Source organism: Myodes glareolus, chromosome 8, assembly GCF_982192425.1.
Source record: "Myodes glareolus chromosome 8, mMyoGla1.1, whole genome shotgun sequence".
Taxonomy (NCBI): domain Eukaryota; kingdom Metazoa; phylum Chordata; class Mammalia; order Rodentia; family Cricetidae; genus Myodes; species Myodes glareolus.
The window spans coordinates 76,420,726-76,448,193 of NC_142033.1; the positions used below are offsets into that span (position 1 = coordinate 76,420,726).

The 27,468-nt window shown below is 54.3% G+C and overlaps 1 protein-coding gene across 6 annotated transcripts in view; it reads right to left on the reverse strand.

Moving 5' to 3' along the window:
• Positions 1-27,468, reverse strand: part of Camk2b (calcium/calmodulin dependent protein kinase II beta) — an 88,069-nt gene that overhangs the window by 20,898 nt on the left and 39,703 nt on the right. For all 6 annotated transcript variants that reach the window (XM_087909164.1, XM_085692177.2, XM_085692176.2 and 3 more), the window contains exons 3-6: positions 18,521-18,580; positions 9,951-10,005; positions 6,339-6,404; positions 1,858-1,930 (exon numbers count right to left, since the gene is read on the reverse strand). In XM_087909164.1, the coding sequence (XP_087765290.1) occupies positions 1,858-1,930; positions 6,339-6,404; positions 9,951-10,005; positions 18,521-18,580 (254 nt within the window). The remainder of the gene's footprint in view (positions 1-1,857; positions 1,931-6,338; positions 6,405-9,950; positions 10,006-18,520; positions 18,581-27,468) is intronic.

Sequence of the window (27,468 nt, forward strand, 5' to 3'; positions counted from 1 at the left end):
CAGGTCTCTGGATGTCAGTTCTCAGAGCTCAGCAGAATGCTCCTGGCTCCTGACCACCAGGGGACTCCTCAGCCCTCAGGTTCCCTTGGCAAACTCATAGGCACCCTCAACATTCCACAGAGGCATGCCAATCCTGGGATCATACTGCAGCCAGACCACACACTGCCACATGGCCTGCTTTCGTTTTCTGTCTCAGAGACTTTACATGGCATAATGGTGGCTCTTGGAATTGAAGTGGGACCACCCTATACAGAAGGATGTGGGCTTCCTGAGTTGGGTGCTCTGGGCCTATGCGCAGACGGGAGCTCTAGCGGTGGATGCAGAGTTGGCAAGCCCAAAGCTACAGTCCTCCTAGAACTCCCTCCCCCCGGTGATAAGCAGGGGTCAGGCTCAGCCTTGCCCGTTTTGATTTTGCCATTGTGAACATGGCAGGGGCCCCAAGCTTCACTCTGGGACCCCCACCCCTTCCTACAGGGAAATACATAATGGGGCAAGCAGATGGGGGCCCCGAGAAGGTACAAGGCAAGGACATTCAGGACCTTGGAGGGAGGCAGTGGTTGAGTCCTAGAGGCTGGCTTCTGCATAGCCACCATGGAGACACAGTGGCTAACCATGCTCTCTCCTGCCTTGAGCGACTGTGTAACATCAACCTATTGTGCCATTTGTGGGTCTGCCTCATCAAGACGGTGGGATTTCTCTCTGGGAAAGGAGGGACAGTATATCCTCTCCACAGGAAGATCTTGTTGGTCCAGGACTGCAGACATGAGGGGACACGTACGTCCTCGTCTATGCTTCAGCCCCAGCATTCACTCTCTGGGAAAGGAGTGGCTGCACCTCATAAAATGGGGGGCATGTGCCACCATCTCAGGGGCCTTGTTCCAGTTAAGACAGAGAGGACCCTCAAGAAAGCAAGGACACAGGGAGAGATGCAGGGAACATCAGGAACATCCCGGGTCTACTGTGTGTGACACTCTCCTCAGAACAGCTGCAAATGTTGGCCCCTGCCTGTGGCCTAAGGAAGGAGTGACCACACCAGTCCACACCAATGCTGAGTGTAGACTGGCATCTACACTGTCCCCAAACAGGTGGACTTAGCAAGAGGCTGAACCAGGCCTTGGGAAAAGAGATTCTAGGAAAGAAAGGGGGAGGGAGAAAGAGAGGAAAGAGAGGGGCTTCTGAGAGTTTGTAGTCAATTATTTTCTTTTCATAAGGCAGGGTCTCATGCAGACCTGGCTGGTCTCAAACTTGCTATGTAGCCTAGGATAGCCTTGAACTCCTAAGTTTCTTGCCTCAGTCTTCTGGGCACTGGAATTAAAGGGATGAGCCATGACATCCAGCTACAAATTTTCTTTTGAACAGAGCCTAGAGCCCATAGTCTAGCCATGGACAGTAGAGAATTGGAGAGAAGATCTGAGAGGAGCTGGCCAAGCTGGACTAAGCTACTCTCGTCACCTCTCTCTGGTCACATGTGTCCCCACCCTCGAGAGTCGTATCTTGGTAGATGATTAGAAAGTGAGAGTCTGAGTATACGTCTGTTAACAGGATGGTTCTAGAAGGCTGGATCCTCCAGCAATAGAGGCACTGGGGTGTAAGTGTGCAGCTACTTCTCACATATATGCACACGCATGCATGCACACACCCAGTTACTGATATACACATGCACCCATGCCTCGGTGTACACATGTATGATGTGGCCCTGTATGGAGACAGACACACATGCACTCACACTGCTTCATGCGAGCATACAGTATGCACACACATCTTCCCCACCCCACCTCCCTCTTACTCCACACCTCCTTTCACACAGTTTGTAGGTGTGGAGAACAGAACCTATCACAGAGCAGGGTAGAGACTCACCTTGAGGTCTCTGTGGACGACCCCCATTTGGTGACAATGGAGAACAGCCTCCAGGATCTGCTGGATGCAGTGACTATGGCAAACAGCAGGCAAGTTAGTCGAATGGTCTGGGGGTGGCAGGAAGGGAGCAGCAACAGGAAGCATGGGGAAAGGCAGGCTGTGGAGCACTGGGGTTCAATCCCCAGCCTGGGGGAGCAAGGAGGATGTAGGGAATCGTGGGGAAAGGCGATGCTAACCACAAGGGAGAGGAGAAATCCTTGCTCAGCCTCAAGGGCAGCCATTCTAGTCCTTGCTCTGCCTCTTCTTCTGGGCCCAGGTTTGCTTAAGTCCAAACCAGATCCACAGAACTAACTCTGAAGGGAAAGGCTCTGGTGTGCAGCTTACCCCTTTAAGGCTGAGATAGGCTAGGCTGACCCTAAGCTGTGGGCAGGGATGCCAGCAGTAAGTGAGCACCGTGGACTAGAGAGTCCAGAAACTAAGGTGAGGAAGGGTGGAGCAGGTAGGAGCATGGGTGCTGTGGTACGGAGATGAGCTTGTCTGCTTCAGGGTAGAGACGATGCATTAGTGTGTGCTCCTTTGTTGGCACCTGGACATCCATCAGCCAGCCCAGCTCAATTCACGTGAGGACATCTAGCTCTGTTTCCAGGAACCATTGTGCAGGGTGTCTCTCTAGCCAGGGGACAGCTTGAGCACAGGTGTCCCCTCTATTCCAGCTCTCTCCTAGTTAGTGACATCTTTCAATGTCAGCCTCAGACTCTTCCTGTCCGTCCACACATCAGACTCTGGGCCACCAGTGCATGTACACAGAAGCTCTGTAGCCTGTGCTCAACAGCCTCCAGTCCCCGTAGTCCCTGGAGCTAGGCACAAGGTCCATGGGCTCCTACCCTCGAGACAGCGGAGTGACCAAAAGTTGGCTTGCCTGGGGTAATGGAGCACAGCCTTCTCAAACAGCCTTCTCAAACAGCGCCCCTCCCCTCGAGTCTGGCCGTATGTGGAGAAGGCCAGCACTGTGCTGAAAATTCATTTAATTTTTCTATCCCGTGGCGCTCACTCCTGACATCCTAATGGGTAGGAACCTGAGGTTTCTGAGTTCGGAAAGAGCCATGTCCACTAGGTGGGAGGCAGCCTCTGTAATGTTGTGGGCCAGAGCTGGTACCTTCCTCAGTGAGCTTCCTCTAGCTCGGCCTCTCAAGAGATTCTTGAAGTCCCCTCTAGCTCGGCCTCTCAAGAGATTCTTGAAGTCCAGTCCAGGCTCTAGGCCAGTCCCTGTGGCCTACCGTCCATGACGGTATGATCAGTATATGTGTAGTAGTGCACACTGTCCTACCCTCCTGTCCCCCGAGGCACCCTTCCTGATGGTACTGGGTCCCCTGCAAAGGCACCAGAGACCTCTTGAGGTGCCCAGAGACACTAGCCCTGCTGCTGGGCTCGTGATCTTCCCTTTCTGACATAGTCCAGATCTCACACAGGTGGAGGCACCTGCCAGACTTCACAATCACCTGAGAGGGTCACTAGCACCCAGAAACAAGCTGGCCAGCAAGCCAAGGCTCTCCAGAAGAATGTGGTACCAAGATGCATGAGGGAAAGTAGCAGACTACTCATGAATGGCCACACAGGGAACTCTCTTTAGGGACCTTTCCTCAAGTGGTTTTGGCCTGACTGCTAGATCCATCGCCAAGCAAAGCCAATACTTTTCCTAATGTTTTGATCCATTTAGAAGTCACTCTGTGGCCAGAATTTTGGACACTGGCCAGGTTCTGGCCATGGTTCTGTCTTGGACCTAGTCAGCAGCACAGAAGCTGGGCCACTGTGTCTGACCTCTGAGACCTGCAAGAATCAGTCTCAAAAGTCTTGGAACTTTGTTTTCCTTGTTTTGCAAAAAGACTTGGTCACCTCTAAGTTTCCCCTACAAGCTCCAGAATATAAGCCCCACGGTACTCTGAAAGAAACCTCCAGCATCCTTGGATAGAAAGTGTTTCAGAAAAGCCACTCTTGTCTGCTTCCTGCTCTGGACATCAGGAACCTGCCTCCCCTACATCTGGCCAGAGATGTCGGTCCATCTCCCCGGTGCTCTTTCTCTCAACCTGGACACACGTTCTACCCTAATCGGTGCTGGAATCCAACCTGGGGTGAGTCACTGGCTGCAGGGTAACAATCACATGGCCGGCCTAAACAGACTCCGCTAGGCACCAGAGTCTGAGGCAGAAGCATAAAGGTCCAGTCAGAAGACCGCCAGAGACCTGAGTCCCAGCTGTGTGTTCTCCTTCGGTGCAGGGAGCAGCCCAGTGAGAAAGAAAAGCCTGGGCCGCAGAGGAACCGCCCTGTAGACACTGGGGCCGGCATACAAGTGGGGTGCAGACTCTCCATGGGGATTCCTTGAGTGTTTGCCTCTCTTCTCAGGACTCAGGTTACCCACCCTTCCTCACAGCCTGGTCTACGAAGTGTGTCCCTTCCCTTGGATTCCCACATCCCAGAGAGACAGAGCTCTGTGAAGAGCTGGGTGGTGAGACAGAGTCCATGTCTTCTGGATCAGGGCTAGGTCCAGGAAACCTTAAACACTTGAGACACTCTCCACATAGGGTTTCCCCGGGAAGCAGTAAGGATTCCTGTCCTCTGAGGAGGAATGGAGGTGCCTGGCAAGGGCACAGAGCACAACCCTCTCCCAGACAGGTGCCTATGACCTGAACAGCCCAAGAACTTGGGAACTCTCAGCCACTCCTGGACTTGAGCCCTTCTGGACCCAGCAGACCTTGGACAGGGTTGTCCCCCTATTCCTCCATCCCCTTTAGCAAGAAGTCTAGGGGTCCACCAGTTCTGCTACAGGCCAGGTGCCTTAGAGACACCAGAAGGCGCTGTGAACCAATCAGAGATAGGCTGAGGCTGGGCCTCTGACCTCAATGGTAGAAGCCGGTCTCAGGTTAGAGGACAAGGCTTACAGGGACACCTCTCCCCATCCCCCGCACTCCCCCTACATGGATGGAGGGGGGCAAGGGCTGGAGAGAAAGAGTGTTAGACACCCCAGCATGTTCTTGAAAGGCCTGTGACATCCCAGCTTACTGACACTTCTTACCAGCACTTTAGGTCAGAGAAAAGGGGCTCCCCTCCACCTTCTGTTTCTCTCATAAGTAGAATATAAGGGAAAATTTTACTTTCCTCCAGTCCACAGGACAGACCTCTTCTAGAATATTTTTCAAAACACAATGTTTTTCCTGAGGGAGCCTTCAGAAGGACCCAGCAGCACCCTTAGTCTCCTCACACTGAGAACTGGGGCCACAGGCCTGTCCCACCCTGCCCTTCTCTGTGGCTTGGCCTGTGCCGCCTGGCTCCACGGGGAAGACCTAAGAGGCCATGATGACCCAGGATTCTCACGGCTTCCTACAGGGACTCGGGGCCCGGGGTGAAAAGCAAGGATGCCTGCTAGCGCAGACCAAGTCACAGAAAGCTCCTGTAAAAATAATATTCATTTTTCTCAATTAGAGATGTAATACATATTCATTAAAGACGAGCTTTAAAAGAGACAAGATAAAAAATTTAAAACCACCCATAACTCGACTGCTCGGAAAGGACCCTTTTCTTTTTGAAATGCATATCTATCTCTGGGGCCAGGCAAAGGCGGGCAGGGCCCACGGGCAGGGGTGACAATCTGCAGATACCTCAGGGACACAATACAGTCTGGGTAGCATCTGATGTGGACCCAGGAACCCATCCAGAGGCCACAGATAACACCCTGCCTTCTGGACCCCAGCAGCCATGTCATAAACAGCCATCTCTGGGTCATCACCCTTCTTCATTGCCCCGCAAAGACTGGCCTGGAGAAAGGCTGTTTCCTCAAATATCCACAAGGAATACAGGCCTGGGTGGAATCCATGTACCTCCACTCACCTGCACACCAGAGGCCCATAGGTCCTGGATGGGAGGACACAGGGCCCTGTACTAACACTAAGGCTTTAGGTCTCCCCTGACCTCTTCCATTGCCCTGGCGTGCGGTGAGTAGGAGACCAGGAGCTCCGAGAGGAGACCAGGAGCACCTTTTCCAATGGCACCGCTAGTACTCTCTTGGGATCATGCTGGTGGAGAGGATGTCATGGATAGAGACTGGGTCCTGGCCTGTCTTTCTTAGGAAACCACGTGGACATGCTTATCTGTGAGGCCAGTGGACTGTGGATGGGATGTCCAAGAGCAAAGCGGGAGGATGTCCAGGGCTCCTCCCCCGTAAGCCACCACAAGAAGAGGACCCCCTAATGTGCATGTCCACTGCTTCCCCTCGGGCCACACCTCTGTGCAGCTGGCCTTGCTCCTGCCTCTTGCTCAGAGTTCCCAGTTAGCCCTAGACCTGCTAACACTTCTGCTCAGTTGACCTCTGAGGGGCCATGGGAATGACATGGGACAAATGTGGGTTACAGGAAGTGCAGGGGTGGGGCTCAGAGAGGACGGAGCTGGAGGTCAGGAGAGGGGAGCATGGTGCGGAGCTCTGGACGCACCTGGCATCTGCTTCACTGTAGTACTCTCGTGCCACGATGTCCTCAAAGAGTTCCCCACCAGTGACCCTACAAGGAAAGCACATGGTCGTGGACCTGGAGATCCTCATCGCCGTCATACCTGCATCGCTGCCAGCACCATCCTCGCCCATCACCGCCACCATCACCACCACCACCACCACCACCACCACCACCGCCACCATCACCACCATTGTGACCACTGTTATCACCTGCCACCAGGACCACCATCATTACAGCACCATGGCCATCACTGTCACCACCATCCTCGCCCATCACCGCCACCACCAGCACCACCAGCACCATCACCACCATGTGACCATGTCACCACTGCCACCAGGACCACCATCATTACACCACCATGGCCATCACTGTCACCACCACCATTGTGACCATTGTCACCACTGCCACCAGGACCACCATCATTGCTACCATCATGGCCATCACTGTCATCACCATCACTATCACTACCACAGTCATGACTTCCATTACCACCACCATCACCATTGCCATCATTGCTACCACCTCACCATCACCACTACCAGTACTAGCATCACCATCACCACTATCATCACTGCTACCCCCTCATTGCCACTGCTACCATCACCATCATCATCATCATCATCATCACCGCTATCATCACTGCTACCCTCTCATTGCCATTGCTACCATCATCATCATCATCATCATCATCATCATCATCATCATCACCATCACCGCTGTCATCGTCACTGCTACCCCCTCATTGCCATCGCTCCCGATCACCATCCCCTCCATCCCAGCACATCGACAACTTATCAAGGGCATGCTTGCTCACACCTGATGACATTTAATACTCCTGTCCTCACAGCCATCCCTAGAGAAAACTGAGTTCCTCAGGTCTAAGTGGTCTCCCCAGAGTAGGCAGCAGGGGTTTGAGCCAGGTTTGGTTTCTCCACTTCAATACTCTCCCATTCCGGGCCAGATTGGAGGCCTCGGCTGTGGTGAGAGGTCCAGAGGGTACAGTGCTTGACTCTGGCCTCCACAGTGCGCTGAGGGCCTGAGGTGCCTGAGTTCCTGTCTCCGTGAGACCACAGATGACAGAGGTAGTTACTCTGCCCACACACCCTCCTCTCCTTTGTCTGTCTCCAGCCAGCCAATGCCCACCCTGAAGTGGAAAAAGCAGCACCGTGAGTGTGTAGTTTGCACACATGTGCAGCAGAAGAGTCGGGTTCAAGGGCAGCCCAGGGAAGGAGTTGCTATCCCCAGCACTGGGTGATTGATTGCTAGAGTCTCAGCAAAAAATATTCTTAAACCAGATTTTGCGAAGTCAAGTCTGGGCAGACAAAATGGCATAAAGTCTTGGTGCAGAGCTGTAGCTCAAAAGATGCCCTGGGAGGTGCCAGAGCTGCACCAGGCCCAGGCCCCATGAGGTACCTTGAGTGTTCAGGAAGTTACATTTTGGTGAGTGGGTGCCAGGGCCATTTCCTGGTACAGAGTCTCAGGGCAGGGAGTTGGGCATCTACTGAGCTGGCAGCTGTAGGAGATTGGAATCACTGCTGGGATCCTTGCCCTGTAGCTTCTGTTCCCAGGCCTGGTATGTACATTCATCTCCCAGGCCCGTGTGTACACAGTCATCTCCCAGGCCCGTGTGTACATTCATCTCCCAGGCCTGTGTGTACATTCATCTCCCAGGCCCGTGTGTACATTCATCTCCCAGGCCCGTGTGTACATTCATCTCCCAGACCCAGTGTGTACCAGTCATCTCCCAGGCCCAGTGTACACATTCATCTCCCAGATCCAGTGTGTACACAACAATCATCTCCCAGGCCCCATGTGTACCAGTCACCTCCCAGGCCCCGTGTGCACAGTCACCTCCCGGGCCCCGTGTGCACAGTCACCTCCCAGGCCCCGTGTGTGCATAGTCGCCTCCCAGGCCCCGTGTGCACAGTCACCTCCCAGGCCCCGTGTGCACAGTCACCTCCCAGGCCCCGTGTGTACCAGTCACCTCCCAGGCCCCATGTGTACCAGTCACCTCCCAGGCCCGTGCACCAGTCACCTCCCAGAACCTGCAGAGCTCCAAGTTAATAAGGCCTCAGAGCCTGCTGGGGCGCTACTAGACCACCTCAGAACCCATCACACTGGAGGCTCCAGAGGTATGGAAGAAGGATATTTAGGCCTCTGTCCAGACCCATCCTCAGTCTCCCTGTGGCTGCCTGCCTGGCATATCTTGGGAGGTCTGAGAGATAAATGTGTCATACACACACACACACATATATCCCTTCCCCCCGTTCTCTTTCCTCCTCAGCTCCTGCAATAATTGTAGCCATCTGTTGGCCACCAGGGACCCTGGACAGGACCACCCTCAGTCCGCAGCCTCGGTCTTTGAAGAAGAGAGGGTGGTAAAAGTGGTTCTTGGGCACACAGGGGAAACAAGTGACCCCGTCCACCTCAGGCCATGGGACTGGTGTCTCAGGGCACAGATTCAGGCAGACTGTAGTGTTATCTAGCTGATAATTCTAGGCAGGGTCTTGTGGAACACACAGAGGTTATCTGAGAAATAACCAAACTCCACGAAGGGGCAGCCTAGCTTCTTCACCAGAAGACCCTACAGGGACAGAGGACGCTAAGGCCTGCTTGCCCAACAGCCTGGACATCTGTCACCTGAGGGAGGAAGAGCAGAGAAGTAGGCCTAGGAAGGCACTTCCTATTCCCATTCAGCCTGTTGCTCAAGGGCAGCCAGAGGGCATGCAGTAACCATGGTAACAGCACCAGATCCAGGCTCTCCTGGTTGTGCAGTCTGGGGCCACCAGGGCAGGCCAAAGCCCCTGGGCCCCCACCCAGCCCAGGGTCCCGAAGCAGCCCTGATTCACGGACAGCTAAATATAGAGCTGCTTAGCAGAAGCTGTCAGGAGTAAGGGAGATGAGATCATCGCTTCTAAATCCGGCAGGAAGTGAGAGGCGGAGTTGGCCCCAAACGCCTTCTCACTCAGCTACTGCACACACTCTCATGCAAACACACTTACATGCTCACACACACATATGCACACACACACACACACACACACACACACACACACACACACACACACCTGTATCCCCAAACCACACACAGGTTCACACTCATAAAACAGACATCATGCATGTACACCCATGAACCCTTACACAAATCAGCTCAGTACTTACGCTCTCTCCCAAGCTCAGGTATCATCATACATGTGTGTATACATACATACATCCTTTCACTCATGCTGAAACACACATGCTCGTGCCAGCCAGCTGTGCCTGGCGTGACAGGACTTGCAGCCGTAAGGTCTCAGAAGGGAGGAAGGGGCGTGGGCACTGACTGTTCTCTGTGGTCTCCCCTCCACTGCCCCCACCTCCCAGCTTTCTGCGTGATGACCTCAGCACGTCAGACACAGACTTATGGGTAAAAACCTGCGCATAGCCAAGTCAGAGGTGGGCAAGCTGGATATGTCTGGAATGAGGTAACGCCCTGCAGAAGTGCACTCAAGGAGTGGCCTGATGTGGGGACAGAACTCTTCCTGAATCTGAGGAGGCTAAGGGCCCCATGCTGGGAGTGACAGAGGGCGAGGGGTCCTTGGCTCTGGCACTTACAGATCGAAGACCAGGTAGTGGAAGCCTTCTTCAGAGATGCTGTCGTGGAGGCGTACTGCAGGGACAGAGAAGTCATGAGGAGCTGGAAGTAGACCAGGATAGACCCCCGTGCCCACCTCCACCCTGTCTGGGTCCACATCAGCATCAGCGGTGCAAGTCCTGGGTGAGGGAGCTCCTCTCTGGGACTGACGGGGTCTCCCCCAAGACAAGAAGGCTGACTGGGACTTGGGGAGCTACAAGCTGGCCTTAGGTGCTGCAGGCCGAACCTGAAGGAACGCCACAGAGCTGTGGGCAGCACCTGGCCCTTTCACCTGGCTTCTCTCTGCTCTCCTGTTTCCAACCCTATCAGAGGAAAACAGGAAACACACGGCTGCTGAGCCCCTGACAGAAACCACACCATCATAGGAGAGGGTTCTGCAGGAAACAAACCCATTATTCATTCTGGACCCTAAGACTGGCTCAGCAGGACAAAGACTAGGCTTGGCAGAAGGCTTCTTCTGAGTGGGGTAGCGCTTAAGGCTCAGACCTTAACTTGTGATTCTCTTTGGCCAGCGGGGCCTGTTTCCTTCCCTCGGGTCCCGTTTCTACACTCCTGTGAACTTGTATTCAGGTTCTCTCCTGGTTCCTGCTGGGCAGGGGTTGGCAGGCTGTGAGGAATGAGGAACTCAGGAGCACTGAGGAAGGAGCGAGGGAGCTGCACTCTGCACCAAGCAGGAAGGATTCTCTAGGAAAGAGTCCCTTTGGACCCTGCTCGCCCATGTGCAGATTCGCCCCTTTGCTAGACCAGCACTGGATGCCAGTTTACCTACCACCCCTCCAGGCTGCAGACAAGGGGGCAGCGGCAGAGTCTGGCTAATCACCTGAGGGTACACAGCCCACGGAGGGTGAAGTGGGGCTGTGGGATCAAGGGTCTGGCTATGGTGAGCGCATAGTGTGCCCTGGTCTGTGTGCTCTTGGGATCTCTAAGTCTCCCACCACCCAAGACTGGGCCACGAGGCTGGAGGGCGAAGAGCGGCCACCTTCTCCCTGGTCCCACAGGGCTCCAGGACCTCAGACAAAAACAGCCCACACACTTCCTGCTCCTGGCACCCTCCCCCACTGTCCTAGTTTCTAGCTGGCTGCTAGCACCTTCTTGTGGGTGCTGGTTCTCCCAGGCACCATCCTGATAGTGTCCTTACGTCTAGGAGCTCTGATGTTGCCTTGCTCCCCAGCCTTGGCCCAGCGCCTTGGCCCCATGGGATCCTTCACCTTGTGTCTACCTTTGAGAGCACACCAGGCCCTCCAGAGTCAGGAAACAGACGGATTCTCTCTGTGGCCTGTGTGAATTGGGAGGGACCCCCCAGTCACCCTCCCAGTCACCCGAGCCTCAGTCTGCAGCTCTGTAAAGTGGGAGGAAGTCACACCTGCCGGTAGGTATGCGCTTACATGAAGCAGTGGGTGTTCCTTGGGTCTGCCATTATTGCCACTGTCATATGGGTATAACCCAGATGACTGAGACTCCAAGTCTGGAGCCACTTAGGGACCTGGACTGCTTTCTAAAGCCCATAGCAGTGGCCTGGCAGCAGCCACAACAGACATTTCTTCCTCCATTTCCCAGCTCTAAGATCGGCAGCAAAGCTTCCCCCACCCCACCCGACCCAACCCATCCCCTGGGACCCACATCCTTGTCAGCTCTCTGGGCCATCAGAGACCCTCAGTGAGGACGGATACATTCTACTTGGCCCCCTACACCCTTTTTCTAACCGGACCTCCATTCTGTCCAGGCTGACCTGTGTCTCCCTAAGATGAGTCCCTGGTGCCTGCTGGCACCCTCCTTCCAGGACCTGCCAACAAAATTCCTCGAGATTGAGCTCAAAATGCACATTCGCCTGGCTCCTTCCTAGTGGGGGTCATCGGGGTGGCCTGTCTGAGATGCCCCAGCTGCCTCACTCCGGGACACACCACTCTGAGCAGAGCAGGCTCCGGCAGTCACAGGAGAGCTTTCTTCCCTGTATCCCCGAGGATGTTGCCCTAGAGAAGGTCCAGTTGGGTCCCTGGAGTGTATAGAGGTTTGAATAGGAATGGCCTCCATAGGTCCACAGGGAGCGGCACTATTAGGAGGCGTGGCTTCACTGGAGGAGGCGTGGTTTCACTGGAGGAGGCGTGGCTTTGCTGCAGGAAGTGTGTCACTAGAGGGCGGGCTTTGAGGTCTCAGACACTCAAACCAGTTCTCTGCCTGCTGCCCCAGGAACCTGATGTAGAACATGGCTCCTTCTCCAGCACCATGTCTGCCCGCATGCCGCCGTACTTCCTGCCATGACGACAACGGACTGTAAGCCAGCCCCAATTAAATGTTTTCCTTTGTAAGAGTTGCCGTGGTCATGGTGTCTCTTCAGAGCAATAAAACCTTAAGACAGGGTTGCTTCATTGCCCACTAGGTCCCCCAGGAAAGGCCTGTTGGTGGGACTGCCTGTCCTCAGTCACCCGCTTAGAGACCGAAGAGGCTTGGCCGAGTGGGTCCCATCTCCTTTCTAGGACACAGGTTTCTTCTGCAGAAGGAGCTACAGGGCCCTGTGTGTGTGGAACTAAGGGAGTAGGGATGTGGACACCATTTTTAAGAACAGGTGCTTATTTTAATAGCTTAGAATAAACCCTAATCAGCACATCAGATCTGTGACTTCACAGAAGAGGCTACGGAAGAACTGAACTCTGACAAAATCTCTTTAAGAACAGAAAGTAAATGGCACTTGGCTGACTGGGACACAGAGCTGGTGACGGGTAAGTCCACCGCGGCTTCTTGCCAGGCCAGCCAGGAGGGTGTAGGTCAGGCAAGCAGCGGCAAATCTCACCCGGAGCGAACACACCCACCTCAGTCTCCCAGGGGAGGGGAATGCAGAAGTATGGTGGTTCCTTTGCCTGTTCCACTGCGGGCTTCCTGCTGCTGGGACTCCTTTCCCTTCTGCTGAGCAGAGCTCGAGGGCCCAGACCCCTAAGTTCAGCTGGAGTCACGGTTTGTGAGGGCAAAGAAGTTCTGGGTGCCCAAACACTGGAGGACTTGGGGGTCCTTCTGCTCATGTGCCCCTGACCCGCAGTGGCACTGCAGGTGAGCATGTGACGTCAGTGGTGAGCTAGCTATCAGAAGTCCTGGCTGCAGCTCCTGTAACCTGGGTGGCTTCTCCCTGGGCTCCTTTTCCTCACTGGGCTCCATCCTTTGGGTGCCCCTTGCTTAACTCCTCAGTCCTAAAACTAGACAGAAAGGTCTTCCTGACTTCTAAGCCAGGCCTGGAAGAGAGTGAGCTGGTGCACAGAGGGCAAGTCCTCATCCCTGGACCCGACAGGAGCTGTGTGCAGTCATAGGTGCTGTGGAGGCGCCACCTGGTCTCTGTCACTATTCAAGGGGGAGGCTTTGGGATCAGCTCTTTCCCGAGCAGAACCGTCCTCCACACCTGAGAGCTAAGGACAACACCCACAGAGGCACTGGCTCCCACCGGCAGGTCAAGCACATGGTGTCAAAGGTGGGCTTAGCTGTCAGAAGCCCTGGCTGCAGCTCTCGCGAGTGACCCGAGGCAACCTGGGACTGACTGCCTCTCCTGGCACAAGGCAAGCATTTATAAACATGTGCTGAATAATGAATTCTGAAGCCTCCCTGGGGACGGCGCTGAGCTCAGGGACACATTCAGGTGAGGCACAGACCCTCTGTGCTCAAGGGTAAGTGCCACACAGATACCGACTTTACTGTCACATGGGTCCTTCTGTTCATTCCACCTTCTTCCAGAGGAACCCCCTCCCCATACCGGGACCACCCCCCACACACACACACACTAAGGCCTGTGGATGTTTCCCTGTTGGTTCTGTTTTGTGGCTCTTCGCTGAGTGTCTGAGGGCCTCTCTACTGACACCAGGACACCTGGAGTCCAGAGACTCGGGTGACAGAGTGAATGAGCCGGGCTGCTTCCCAGAAGGGGACCCAAGCAGAGTTTTTTGCTACTGCAAGTGACTCACTCAGACCTCCCCAGTCTCCATCTTTACTGCAAGTTCAGGCCACATCCAGGGCTGCTGCACCTTCTCAGCCCTCCCTGTGACTCTGAAGAAGACTAGACCATTCTAGAACAAGCACATGGCCAAGCCCTGTCTAGATGCTAGGGAGCTGGCAGATGGGGGTCGATGAATTTACTTTATGGCTGGTACTGGGGTCAGGCCCTGAGCCACACTCACAGTGAGACAGCTCAGCAGATAGGACCAGGCCCATAGCCTCGGGTACTCATCATGGAGGCTACAAAATGCACCCAACTCTATAGAGCATTTCCTCTACGGGAACTGCTTGCCCTGCCTGTGGGTTTCAAACAGAGTATGCAGGAGTGATGCCATGCATGGAGGTCGGTTCCTCAAAGGGTGAAACGGGGTTCACATGAGAACAACACTGCTCTCAGGTGTATATTCAGGGCACTGAAGGCAGGGACTCACATACCTGTGTATCCCACTAGAACAGCACCATTCACAATGGCCAAGAGGTAGAAGCAGCCCCAGGGTCCATCAAGAGATGGACAGAATGTGGAACTTCTGTCTAACAAAATGTGGAACTGCCACGTAATGAATATGATTCAGTCTTCAAAAGGAAGAGATGCTAGCTGGGCAGTGGTGACACACACCTTTAATCCCAGCACTTGGGAGGCAGAGGTAGACATATTTCTGAGTTCAAGGTCAGCCTTGTCTACAGAGTGAGTTCCAGGACAGCGGGGGGCTACACAGAGAAACCAGGTCTCGAAGATGAAGAAGGAGGAGGAGAAGAAATTCTGACAAAGATGACCCTAAAAACCATCCCTCAGTGAAAAACGCCAGTCACGGAAGGACAGACCACGGATGGCTTGGCTCCATCTCTATGAGGCTTTGCGTCATCAGTCACAGACACAGAAGAAAACGTCAGGTCCTGAGACAGGAGGAAGGGACTGGAGAGCTGTTTAACGAGGGTGACGCTGATGAACAAGAGGAGAAAGGCCTGGCTACAGGTGGGGAGGGTGGCCCCCTGCACTACACGCGTAGTTAAAACCACAGGCCTGCATCTACGCAGGAATACTGTCACGTATTGCTGTATCATAACTTTTAAAGGCACCATGCCCTTCATTTCCTCTCTGTGTGTCTTTCTCTGTTGTCTCACACCTGTCTCCTTTTTCTCTGTTTTGTCTCTGCAGATTGTGTCTGGAAGTGTCCTCCAAAGATCCACACGTTGAAGGCTTGATTCCAGCACAGGCCACTATTGAGAGAGGGCTCCTTTAAAGGGCGGGCCTAGTGAAGGGAAGTTAGACCAGTGGGGATGTGTTCCTGAAGGTGATCTTGAGACCCCCAACTCCTCTACCCATTGTTCCCCTGGTGCCATATGTGAGGTGAACACATATCTTCTGACATTTTCTTCTTCCACAGGCCCAAAGCAATCAGGCCAAGCAATCATGGGCTGTGACTTTGTGTGTGTGTGTTCATGTTCACACATGTGGGGGACACATGTGTGTGTGTGGTTACATATGGGGGTCAGAGGTTGACACTTCCTCAATTACTCTCAGCCTTAATTATTATGAGGCAGGGTTTCTCACTTGAACCCAGAATCATGGGTTCATCCAGTCAGCTTGCTATGGGCATCCCTTGTCCCCACCTCCTGAGCACTGGGATGGCAGGCTGGCCACTCCACCTGCTTGGCATCACACAGGATCTGGGGATCTGAACCTAGGCTTCTCTGATAGATAAGTACTTGACCCACTGAGCCGCCTGTCAATTCCTGGACTGACATCCCTGTAACAGTGACCTAAAGCATGCTCCTCTTTGTAAGCTAATTAGCTCAGGTATGTCGTCACAGCAATGGAAACTGATGAACACTCTCTCCCTCTGTCATCCCTGGCTTTGGAGGATCTGGCTGCCATGTCGCAATGATGCTTACATGGCTCTGGGGAGACAGTTACTTATGGAGAGAAACTGAGATCATAAAAGGAGCCATCTTGGAAATTAATTCTGAGGTTCCAGTCAAGCCCTTGGCAGACACAGCCCTGGCTGTATTCACCATACGTAACGTGCCCTGGGTGTTACCTGTGCTGGGCCTGCAGTTGGGGAGGAGCCTGGACAGCTCAAGATGGTTCTGTTCCTGCTGCTGCTTTGAAATCTTTTTTAAAAATTATTTATTTTATTTTATGAGTATTTTACCTGCACATAACTATGTATACCAAGTGTGTACCTGGTATTCACAGAGGCCAGAAAAGGGCACTGGATTCCCTGGAACTGGAATTATAGGTGGTTGTGCATTGCCACATGGGTGCTGGGAGTCTGACTCGGGCCCTCTGCAGGGCAACACATGTTCTTAAAAGCCATCCCTCCAGCCCTGCTGTGGAATTCTTAATACCTTTTGGACCAAGGACACACAGGGGCGCTTTGGAGGGAGTCCCACAAGCTCTGTGGAAGCCTGCACCCTACCAGCTGCTCTTGAGAGCAGATGCAGGGACAAGTCTGTCTGTCTGTTCTGCGGGACAGATGGATGCCATGCTTGTGAAGCCACTCTATAAAAGAAGCTCTTCTGCCAATAAGAAGTCTGCTTGAAGCATGTGGGCGGGCCTTGGTTCAGGCCTCTGGAGAAGAGGGTCTGTATAGTGGCTGCTGCTTCCCACAGGGAGCTTTGTTCTATGCTGTTCCCCTCAGCTCATCCTACCAGGCCCCTGGGAGAGTGGCAGGGCCCATTTCCATTATCTGAGGGGACACAGAGGTCCCTCCCCTCCTCAGCCTGCCACACACTGCTTCCAGACTTACCCCCAACCCAGGGCTACTGCCCCACCTGTCCCCAGCACTTGCTCATGGTCTCAGGGTGGCCTGTGGACAGTTTTCTGTTTACAAGTGGCAGTGAAAGTAAAAGAAGGCTGAGGGTAGGCTAGGATTCCCCCTCACCTCCTCAGAGAGCCCCCAGATCTTCAGAGAGGACTCCACAGGGACCCCACAGCCTTAGGTCTGTGTCCTGGAATGTTCCGGTTTGGGGTCCTAGCCTGACTGAAATAAACCTGCTACAAAAGGAACTTCTCAAGGCCTCTTCTCCCTAGTCCACATGGGAAGCTGGAACCAGACCACTGCTTGGAACCTTCCCAGAACTACACCAGGCTTCTGGCCAGGTCAGGGAGATGTCTTACTGAAGAACCAAACAAAACAGCAACCTAAAACATACCTGGACCCCCACTCACTAAAATAAGGCAGTCATGCAAACACAGAAAGATTTATAGCTCCTGGTTGCTGCACAGTTGGGTACACATGGGCTTGGAGGTACTGGAGGAGTTGGGCCATCTCCCATGATCCCCAAGAAGAGATGCAGTACCCAGTAGTGAGGTAACGGGCTCTTGACAGTGAGCTGCAGACACCCAGCAGCCCAGCGGTCTCATGGGCACTGTAGAGATTCAGGTTCCCGGGCCCCCCCAGACCCCAGAGTCAGCTCTCCAGGGCAGGCCCAGGCACCCGAGGCCAAGAGGGTGAGGTTCGATGCTGGGTGTGGTGGTGCGCGCCTCTAATTCCTGCACCTGGGAGGCACAGGCAGGTAGACTTCCAGGAGTTTAAGGCCAGCCTGGTCTACAGAGCGACTTTGGGACCAGCCAAGGCTACACAGTGAGACTTTGTCTCAAAAAAAATAAAAAAATAAAAAAATAAAAAAAAATTAAAAAGAGGGTAGGGTTCTGAAACTAAGAGGCTAATATTAATCAACTGGTGGCTGAGACCCAGAGGGGCTCAGAAATGGAGGCTGTAGCTCTTCCCTGCCAGCTCTCCCCAGCCAGCTCTCGGTGTGGGCAGGTGGGCAGCTGCAGACTTCCAGCACCTGGGAGCGAGACAGCAGCAGGAACTCCCACACTCCCCCAGCAGATTAACCTTCCCTCTCCCTGTCAGGCCCTGGGCTTGAAAGAGATGTAGAAGCCAGGCTCCCAATCCGGCCATTCCTCAAAGTCCCTGAGGATCCCTTTAAAATGTGTTCTTGGGCTGTGTCCTGGCAAGACTGAATCTTTGGGGGGAAAAGCCTAGGAATCCACGGATAACTCCCAGTGTCTCTAAGGTCAGCCAGCACTTCATCTGTAGATGTGGGCAGCCACACCCAAGGTTTCTCCAGTTGCTTCCCCAGCATGGGTAAGATCTGAGCTCCCAAACTCTTCCTCAACTCCAGAGGGCCCAGAGTTGGGAAGAACAGGCACTTATGATGTACATGCACAGCAAGGGCCTCGCGATAGCAACGGAAGGACTGGGTGGCCAGGGAGATCTGAGCCGTCTTTCCAGGTCAGCACAACCTTGGTCCCTGCAGCTCCTTGAACATTTGTCTGGGCTTTAGGAAGGGAACTGACAGGCAGAGCAGCTGTGCTTTCTGGAGCCCAAGAGTTGGCAGGGGAGCCAGCATCCTCGCTGTCCTGTCTTGGCTCCCATCTGCGCAGGCTGTGGGTAAACGGGACTGATAGACTCTGTCTATCCTCCCGGCAGGACCCCTCACCCCATGTGTGGGGCTTGGATAGGTCACTGGCCACAGGTTCTGCATGCTAAATATCTCCATAGGCATTCTCAGAACCACCTACTCTACCCCCCTCTGGGCTGCTCACCAATGTTGGAATGCTTCAGCAGGCGGCAGATCCGAGCTTCTCTCTCCAGTTTCTGGTGATCTGGCAACAGAAAAGGGCAAGGTATCACCTCGTTTCTCAGCGGCTGAGGACTCACGGCTGCCACATCAGGATAGGTCCCCAAGTGTGTGTGTGTGTGTGTGTGTGTGTGTGTGTGTGTGTGTGTGTAGCAGCCACCAAATATGAGGCTCCCCAGGAGGTTTGATGAAGGTGTCCACCCATTGCCTGGCTTCTGGGGCACCCACCTGGCTGGCTGCAAGGGAGAGGATGGGTATGGGTAGCTAGAGCCATAAAGAACTGGTGTCTGGGACAGAGGCACACATAGGAGGCAGCGAGTAATGTAACTCTGGGCTGAGAGTGTTCCCAACAAGGTAAAGAACAGGAATTCTGTTAGCGGCACACTGACTGAATCCTTCATTTACTGTTCTGATTCCGCTCCTAGCTAGTTGTGGGGTCTGTCGAACAATGTGCCTGCCAGGTGGCAGCAGGCATGTGTCCTCAGAGGCCAGAGTCCACTGCTTCTGCTTGCCCTGCCAGACATAGATCTGGCTCTGAGACAAGCAGATATCAGACATCTGGATCCTCGTTCTCAGAAGAACTGAGAGTTGGCTCACTTGCCTAATACCCATCTCCTCCCGACAGGGCCAGCGGTCCTGACTGCTCCTCTATTACGCCTTCCTTAAGGCCCCCAAAGATGGAACAACTTACTAGCCAGAGTTTTACATTCCAAACAAAGGGGCCAGGAAGCTTTTAAGAACAGATCGAGGGGCTGGAGTGATGGCTTAGTGGTTAAGAACTCTTCCAGGGGACCAGGGTTCGATTCCCAGCACCCACATGGCAGCTCACAACAGTCTGTAACCTGGTCTGGCCTCTGAGGGCACCACAAATGCATGTACACAGAAGAGATTCCACACCCGCTTCTGGCCTCTGAAGGTACCATAATGCATGTACATAGACATATATGCAAGTAAAACACTCATACAATAAGATAACAAAATAAAAAAGCTGATCGAGATAGCAATAGCAAAACCCCCAAAAGCCCCGTCTAGAAGGGAGGGGTCTACCTGACCACAGCCACAGCCTCAGCCTCAGAGTGGAATGCGGGGCAGGAAGGAAACTGCAGCTCTCGCTCCAGCTCATGCACTTGCTAATTAGTGCTGCGGCTGTGCACAAATGTGTGTGTGTGCGCGCGCGCGCGCGCGCGTGTGTGTGTGTGTGTCAGTGTGTGTGAAGAAAAAAAAAGGCAGGCTTTTCAGCACTAGCGCTAAGGACAGCGGCTGCCTCTCTGCCAAGATTGGGAGGGGGTGGACAGGGAGGGGGTGGAGCTGGTATTTTGAACCCTACCTCTTGCTGAGTGCTGAGCCCCTCCCAGAATGGCGAGCCCATAATGAACGTGCCAATCCAGACCTCAGAGGGGTGCCTTCCTCACTATGGGAACTCCCTAGGACTGACAGAAAGGAAGACCGCAGGCACCCATTACAAAATGCTGTTTGGGAGGTGTGCAAAGGAGTCTTCGGGTCTCTGGTCCCCAGTGCTGGAGAAAGCTGTCCCTGCAGGAACTCAGGCCTGGCTGAGCCTTCTCTGTCGTTGGATGCCTGAGGTGGGATCCATGTGGTCTAGGGTATGGACTGCTGTGGAAATAGGGCACCTATGCCTACAACAGGCATGTCCTTGAAACATACTGGGAAGGCTTTCTTCATCCCCACAGCCAGGCCTCACCCCACTGTCACCAGAAGCCCTGGCCTCCCCACTCCCTCAAGGAGATCATCCACCCTGTACTCCAGCCCCCTGTGGAGTGACAACAGAGAGGAGGGGTGGGTAGGGGTGACGGGGAGCAACCCATCTTTTTCTCTCTGAGACGGAGTTCCTGAGTTCCATCGCCTATTAGGAGCTCAAACACGAGGAGAGAATTTACACCCCAAACAAGAAAAGGGCACATAGGGGGGCTGTAGATAAGCTGGCTCATTTACTTTGGCAGTGGCCCACACACACGCGCGCGCACACACACATTACACACCTGCTAACCCAGGGGGCTGGTTAGGGAAACTCAGGCACTATTTATTCCTCCTGCCAGAGGAACACCCCTCAGATAGAATGCAGCATTCACCACACTCCCATGAAAGTACTTATCAGAAAATAACAAAACAAAAAATACCCAACACAATTTTACTCAAATTTTTCACTAAAGCGGAGCCTGCAATTATCCACCCGCCTGCCTGAATTCTAATGATAGTGCAGTGTCCCGAGATGCCACCCTCGGGAATGCCGAGGCCTGGAAGCTTTTCTAGGTGATTCTGCCATGATCTCAGTATGCAGGCCTACCTGACTTGCTAGGTTGTCTACTCAGTCAGATACAGACCTCAGATGTCTCTGAGCTCAGCTGCATGTGTGGGGCCCAGGGCTGAGCGCCAGCAAGGCCCAGGCCATCAGGGGACCTGGGAGAAGAAGCAGCTCCAACAGAGCCTGCACACCCATGCTAAGTGACTCACAGCAGGGTGAGGCAGCCCCCTCCCCCACACAGGATGCACCCCTCCTCCCCCGCACCAGCGGAGCAGGTGACCCAGTTCAGCCTCAAAGCCAAGGCCTCTCCTCCATGTTCAAGGGCTGTGACAAAGCCCTGGCCTGCATCCTCTGCAGCCTCCACACACTGAAGAGTATGTGTCCTTGTGAATGTCGCTACAGAGGCATAAGCAAAGCAGCCAAGAGCCCAGTGACAAGGTTTCCCTCCTCCCTCACCCCGCGGCCCCATGAAAACCACTGTAAGACCCCAGACAGTCTGCATCACCCACTTGCAGAAACAGGACCAATGCAAACCCCTTTGACTGCCCTTGGATAGGACAGTATACGACCTAAGGCTCAAGCTGCCTTCCAGATCCAGGGACTATCCTGACAGCTTTTGGGAGCCGCTGCGAATCCCTCGGGGTTCAGGGAGCAGAACAGAGCTCTTCGGTGCTGTCACTAGACAGGCGACAGAACCAGTGTCCATCACCTTAAAGATGACAGAGGCAGGGCCTGCCCCCAGGTGCTGGCAGCCGGGCCACAGCACCTGCCACATGACAGGCACCATCTGGGAGCATTACAGGTGACAACCTGTTTAATTCCAAAAATGCCTGAGAGGCAGCAGTAGCAAGCTGGTGGCTGGGGACAGGAGGTACAGCCCACCTTTGATCCCAGAGACACCCAGGGTGTGGCTCCAGGGACGCAGCAGGCCCAAAGGACAAGCTGAAGTGACAGTTGTAGAACTCTCTGTAAGTCACTCTCATTTCCCCGCCCTTTTTCTAGAGATAAGAAGGTTGAGATCCTTTGCCCTCTCCGTGCACCTTCCCCTCCCCCAATTCTCCACCCGTGTGCCCCCCCCAACCTGCTCCCTGGCAGAGGTGACTCACAGCAGGGGGGTTGGGGTGGCAAGCAAGAGGAGCCACTAAGCAGGGGACAGGAGAGCGTAGGTGGCACCAGCCCTGCCAGCTGCAGGCTGTCATGGGAGGACACTGGGTGGGACGGAGGAGGGGCAGGGAGAGGGAAATGTGAAGCCCACTTACACAGGAGGGGCTCCCTTCCCTCACTCCCATCTATGGTCCTGGGTCTCTGCAAGTCTGGGAACCAGAGCCCATCTGCAGCTGTGCGGGCCTGAATCCCACATGTCGTACAGCTTAGGATAAACGACACTCTTATGCTGGGCCTCATTTGGGTGATGGAACAGTAACAGGGTCTGGTTCCAAAGGACTGTCCTGGACGCCCGAACTGTCTAGAGGATACACCTACACCCATGCCTAGTGCAGAGTAGGTCCAGGGGGGTCACCCTATCAGTGGGCATCCCTGCCTCACCCCAGGAGGCTGCCAGCGATACCTGGAGAGCCTCTCCATTCTGTAGGGACACTCAGGACCTGTGAGGGACCCTCAGAGATACACAGGCCAAGTGGGAAGGGCTTGGGGATGTGGACATTGCCAGTGGGGACAGCAGTGGGCCCCTACTCACACTGCCTTTGTTCAGATACACAGGAGGCTGGGAATGGGCTGGCCATGGCTTCCTGGGTTGTTTCTTTGGGCTAAATCAGCTGCATTGAGCACGAGCCTAAAGCCAGCATCAATGACTCGGTGAATGTCAGCCTGTCTGTGGTGCCTCGAGGGACTGTAGGGACACCAGATAAAGAATAGCTGGAGGTTCCTGATTGCCAGGGCATGTCACCAGATTCTGGCCCTCCCCAGTGAAGGGACACAGACTACCAATAAGGCTTGGGTTGGCCTACTTGCAAGGCTCACTGGGGGCTCAGAATCTCTCCACTCAAAGAGTAGCAAAGATGCCAAATCCATCATTGCTGGTCCTGTTCAAAAGCAGCCAAGGTCACAGCAGAGAAGGGCTCTCCCTCCAGCCTGACGCTCACTCGGCTCATGCCTAGCCAGTGTTCCAGACTGCGCAGGGATCAAGGGCCTGCTCCCATTGTCTTTGGCCTATGGGAAGACCTGTCCCAAGGTAACTGGCACAGCCATAGGGTTCCGCTTTCCTTCTCATCTCTCTCAGCCACGTACATCCTGGACAGCCTGGGGGCCGGTCTTCTCAGAGAGCTCAGAGCAGCCACATCATATGACACCTGGGTATATTGGCCCAGCCTGGTCTGGTAACGACACACTTCAATCCCAGATCACATCCACCTGGGAGCTCAGCAGCAAGATTTCACACTCCCAAGGGACAGCATGCTCAGGATACCAGTTGCCAGTTCTTTGTGGCAGTGAGCCACTGGCCTGGAGACTGTGGGACAACCTGGACCAGAGACTGTATAGATTTCTTGTCAGGCCCACGTATGAGGCTGAAGAATGGCAGGTCAGAGAAGCGGAAAGAGGGCTCTCACTGTGGCTTTCTGTGCATGCTTTGTTTTGAAGAAAGCATCAAGGCAATTAGCCCGACAGCATCGGTCAGCAGCCATGAGGAGAGACGTCTGTGCTCGTGGCCTGCAGCTGCCTGCCAACCCACAGGCATCAAGAAAGGAGGCAGGGCTCTCGAGGGACCCTGACCACCTGCATGCAGCACAAACCTCCACAGGAATTGCCACCCACACCACACCACAGTCATGGGCCTCTGAACTATTTTCCAATTAGTTAGGGATGGCTGGCATTCTGGGGTCTGGGCGTAGTCACTCTGGGGCTGCAGGGCAGGGCCACTGTCTTCCCTCCAAGGGGTCATTTGTCATTCCAGCTGACGCTCCCGTCCCAGGGCCCGGTTCAGAAATGAGAGCCTGCCCTCTGCATGTGGGTGCGTCTCAGCCTGGAAGCACAGGTGTGGCTTGGCATTCCTGCTCTCTCCCTGCTGAGCTGGCATCCGAAGCAAGGCTGTGGAGTGAGGCCTAAAACTGAGGTCAGTGCTGCGTGCTGCCATAACAGTAAAAGAACCTGGGGAGTCCTCCCACACTCAACCCTATATACCCCTGACTCAGTCTTTGAGGCTAGGACACCAACTACTCCCCAACCCAGGACAGGGCATGGCTCCGGCTCATTCTTGCAAGTCACAGAATTATACAAACATCCTCGTGCGGACATCACACAGCCTGCCTCCCCGAGTGCTGCGGATTCTCTGTGTTCCAAGAGCAGCCGGGGGCCCTGCGAGCATGCTCTTCCCCGGTCTCTAGTGCACGTGACTGCAGCTTCCAATTCATCTCATCTGACTGGTATTAGCTGTTGTGCTGGTCATGCCCACGGCTGTGGGACAGGACTCCCACATCAATACTAGGAGCAGGAGGGATCTAGGTGAGGAGCCTTGACCCTGAGGCCTCAGTTCTGTCAGCTGACAGCCGAGCTGCCATCCTCCTTACAGTAGGTATGGTCTGAACCGCTGCCTCCTTTCCCAGTGTGGGGGTCACCCGGGGTGATGTCTCCCCACACGTCAGCCCTGGAGTGCCTCACCCTCTCTCCACCTCACAGGTGAGGCTGTCAGGGGCCAGGGTTCCTCAGCCACGGCCTGTCTCTCCACTTCTGACTTCTCTGGGTCTAGATTTCAGAAGCTTAAACTAAATCAACAGAGTCTATGAATTGCCTTCTACCACCTTGTCTGCTCTACTGGATAAAACAGGATGCCCAGGTAACTTTAAATTTCAGACATATTTAGTCTAAGAATTCAATACGGGACATAGTTAGAATTTTTTTAACTGTTTATCAGACATTAAATCTGGCAACTCCAGTCTGGAGCCCTCCCTTCCAGGGCTCTTCACTTGTCCCCTACACCCCAAAAGCTCAAGTCAAGTCAAGTCAACAGAACAGTTATAGGCTGACCCTGGCACTGGAGAAGACATTCTACGTGCCAAGCCCCCAGCACGGTTCCCTGGGCTCCCACTGACAGAGTTGGGAGGATTGTGGTTTTGGCCATAGATGGATAGGAAGGGGGGGGGGGTCTCCGGGAGGAGAGGACACTGCCTATAGCACAAGCTCAAGCTGTTGGGCGCTCCAGCACCTTGTCTCTACTAACCCAGTTCTGTGGATTCTGGGTGCTTTATCCCTTGGATAGGGGGTGTTTGGGATTGTGGGCAGTGAGGCTAAGGAAGGCATGTTGCCAACTATAGCTAGAAGCTCACATGTAGACCCTGGAGTCAAACACACCCCAGGCAGGTCTCTGAGAAGATGTGGACCTTCTCTCCTGCCTTTCCTCTTCTGGGGTGCAGTCCCAACACCTCAAGCCCCCGAGACATCAGGACAACTTCTTCCCATTAGCTTTGGGCAGGATGTGTCTCCTAATGCAGAAGGTGCCATGTGAGCCTTTGGGAGACCAGGGGCCAGGCATGCTGGAGCCAGCTGGGCATGGACCTGGGGGCAACAGAGCTTGCTGGGCATGGATCCTCATCTATAAGGTCAGTCCGCTAGTGACAGCAGGCCCGCCAACAATATGAGCTCCTACCTGGGACATCTGATCCCCTGATCTGCCTTACCTGTGATCCCACTGCGTGCCCCAGCTGGCTTCTTCTACCCACCAGCTGCGGGACTCTAAGTTCTCAGTGTCTTACAGACAGTCACCTCCTCTGTACCTGGTGAGTGCGTGTTGTCGTGGGGTATGGGACGGGTATCTCAGCAGCAATGGGGACCATGATGAGGACACATTCACACGGTCCACCCAGGTACAGCCACTAGCCAGGGGCGACCTATGCACAGGTTTCTGTAGCTGCACCTCCACACGGGGTGTCCAAAGAGACAGCAAAAGCACCCCCAAAGGAGCAGCTGTTTAGTGTGGCAGTGTGGGAAGGGAATAACAACATAAAGTGTTTCTGGGACTCATATGCCTAATGATCTCCCTACTCATTTCCTTTAGCTGCTTTTCTTAAGAGTAGCCGTGTGTGTGTGTGTGTGTGTGTGTGTGTGTGTGTGTGTGTGTGTGTGACTGTGAGTTCTGTCATTTACTGGGAGGCCTTGTCGACTCTGCATTCAGTACCAACTTCCTCCTCCCAACAGCTTGAAGGACCAGAGTCGCCTCTATCTGGGTGCACTGGATGTGGGGGCCACAGTACTCCCCATAGTCCTGGGGTTATCTGAGGAAAACTGAGGTCCCCTTCTCTTCACCGAACTTGAAGAACAAATGTAAATGAAGGTGTCAGGTAGGTGTCTAGAAATCCCCCAGTGTTTTGGGGGGCCTTTCTCCCTACTTCAAGAAGTCTGAACCCAGTATATAGGAAGGAGGATGCTGGGGCAGATGGGCAGAGACCCCAGGGAGAGCTGGACACTGTGGAGAGCACAATTCTGTAATATTCTCAGGTCGGAGCTGGGAGGCTTCAAGGTGAGCCAGTGGCCCCAGTGCAAGCAGGGCTCAACCAGCTGATCCAGGACAGTCAGTGGAGAAGAGGGTTGGGTGCACAGAGGACAACAGTGTCCATGTGAAGCCCCGAGAGTCAGGGCGCCAATGCTATCAGGCCAGGAGAAGGAGCAGTGGGGAAGGGGCTGCAGGCATGGCTACACTCATGCTCCCAGCACGTTCGTCTGAGTAGGCAGCTTCATCTCCATTTTCACCTGGGAAAACTGAAGTGTGGGGAGGATAAAGCACAGAGCTGGTGCCAGGCACCCCCTCCAAGAGGAGTCACCCACCTGACTCCCTCACCCCTTCCAAAGGGTGCAAGAGGCTAAGGCTAAGAATGGGGACCTATGGGAAGGCAGCGGGGACAAAGGACAGAGAAATGCAGACAAAGGTGAGTGGGGAGGCAGGGTTCTGTCTGTCAACCAGAGCCAGGCAGGAGCCTCCGCAGCGCCATCTCCCGGGCATCACCATCCTCCTGGGGCCGACTGTGGACACAGGAGGGAAACAGGCAAAGCCCATGGCAGCCAAGTCAAGGCCAGCTCCGGGTTATTGCTCAGACTCGGATTTGATCCAGGGTCTGTAGGGTCAGCTTCCTTGCAGGCCTCCCTCCTGGCTAAGATTCTGGGGCCATACCACAGTGGTGAGCTCCTGGGAGTCACTGCAAAAGTTGCACTGGCTGAGTGTGGTGGGTTAAGTAGAAGTCTGTTAGGGTCAAATAGAAAGCCATCTGGTCCAGCAGGTGTGACAAGGTAGACCCAGACCTGGAAATGGCCCCAGCCCAAAGAGGTGCAGATAGCTCAGGCTCCACCAGGGCTCGGCAGTCTACAGGCTGTATGACCCCCACAGGGCCACTCACTGGGCACCTTCCTTCACAGCTGGAGGACTTGTGCCCTCTCCCCACTGCTAACAGCCTAGCACTGTGCTGCTGGCCCGTTTCAGGTGACCTCATCCCTGACAGCTTTTTCTGACCCTTTTCACGTTTAATCTTACCTGGGGGCCCATACAAGACCCTGATGTGTCTAGACAGACCCCCACTCATCCTACAGATTCTCCCCACATGCTGGGGGGGGGGCTGGGATGACTTCTGGGCAGTCACTCTGAGATTCTGCCTGCAGTGGGGCCAAATGTCAGTGACGACCCAACTGCACGATCCCATTGCCATCCT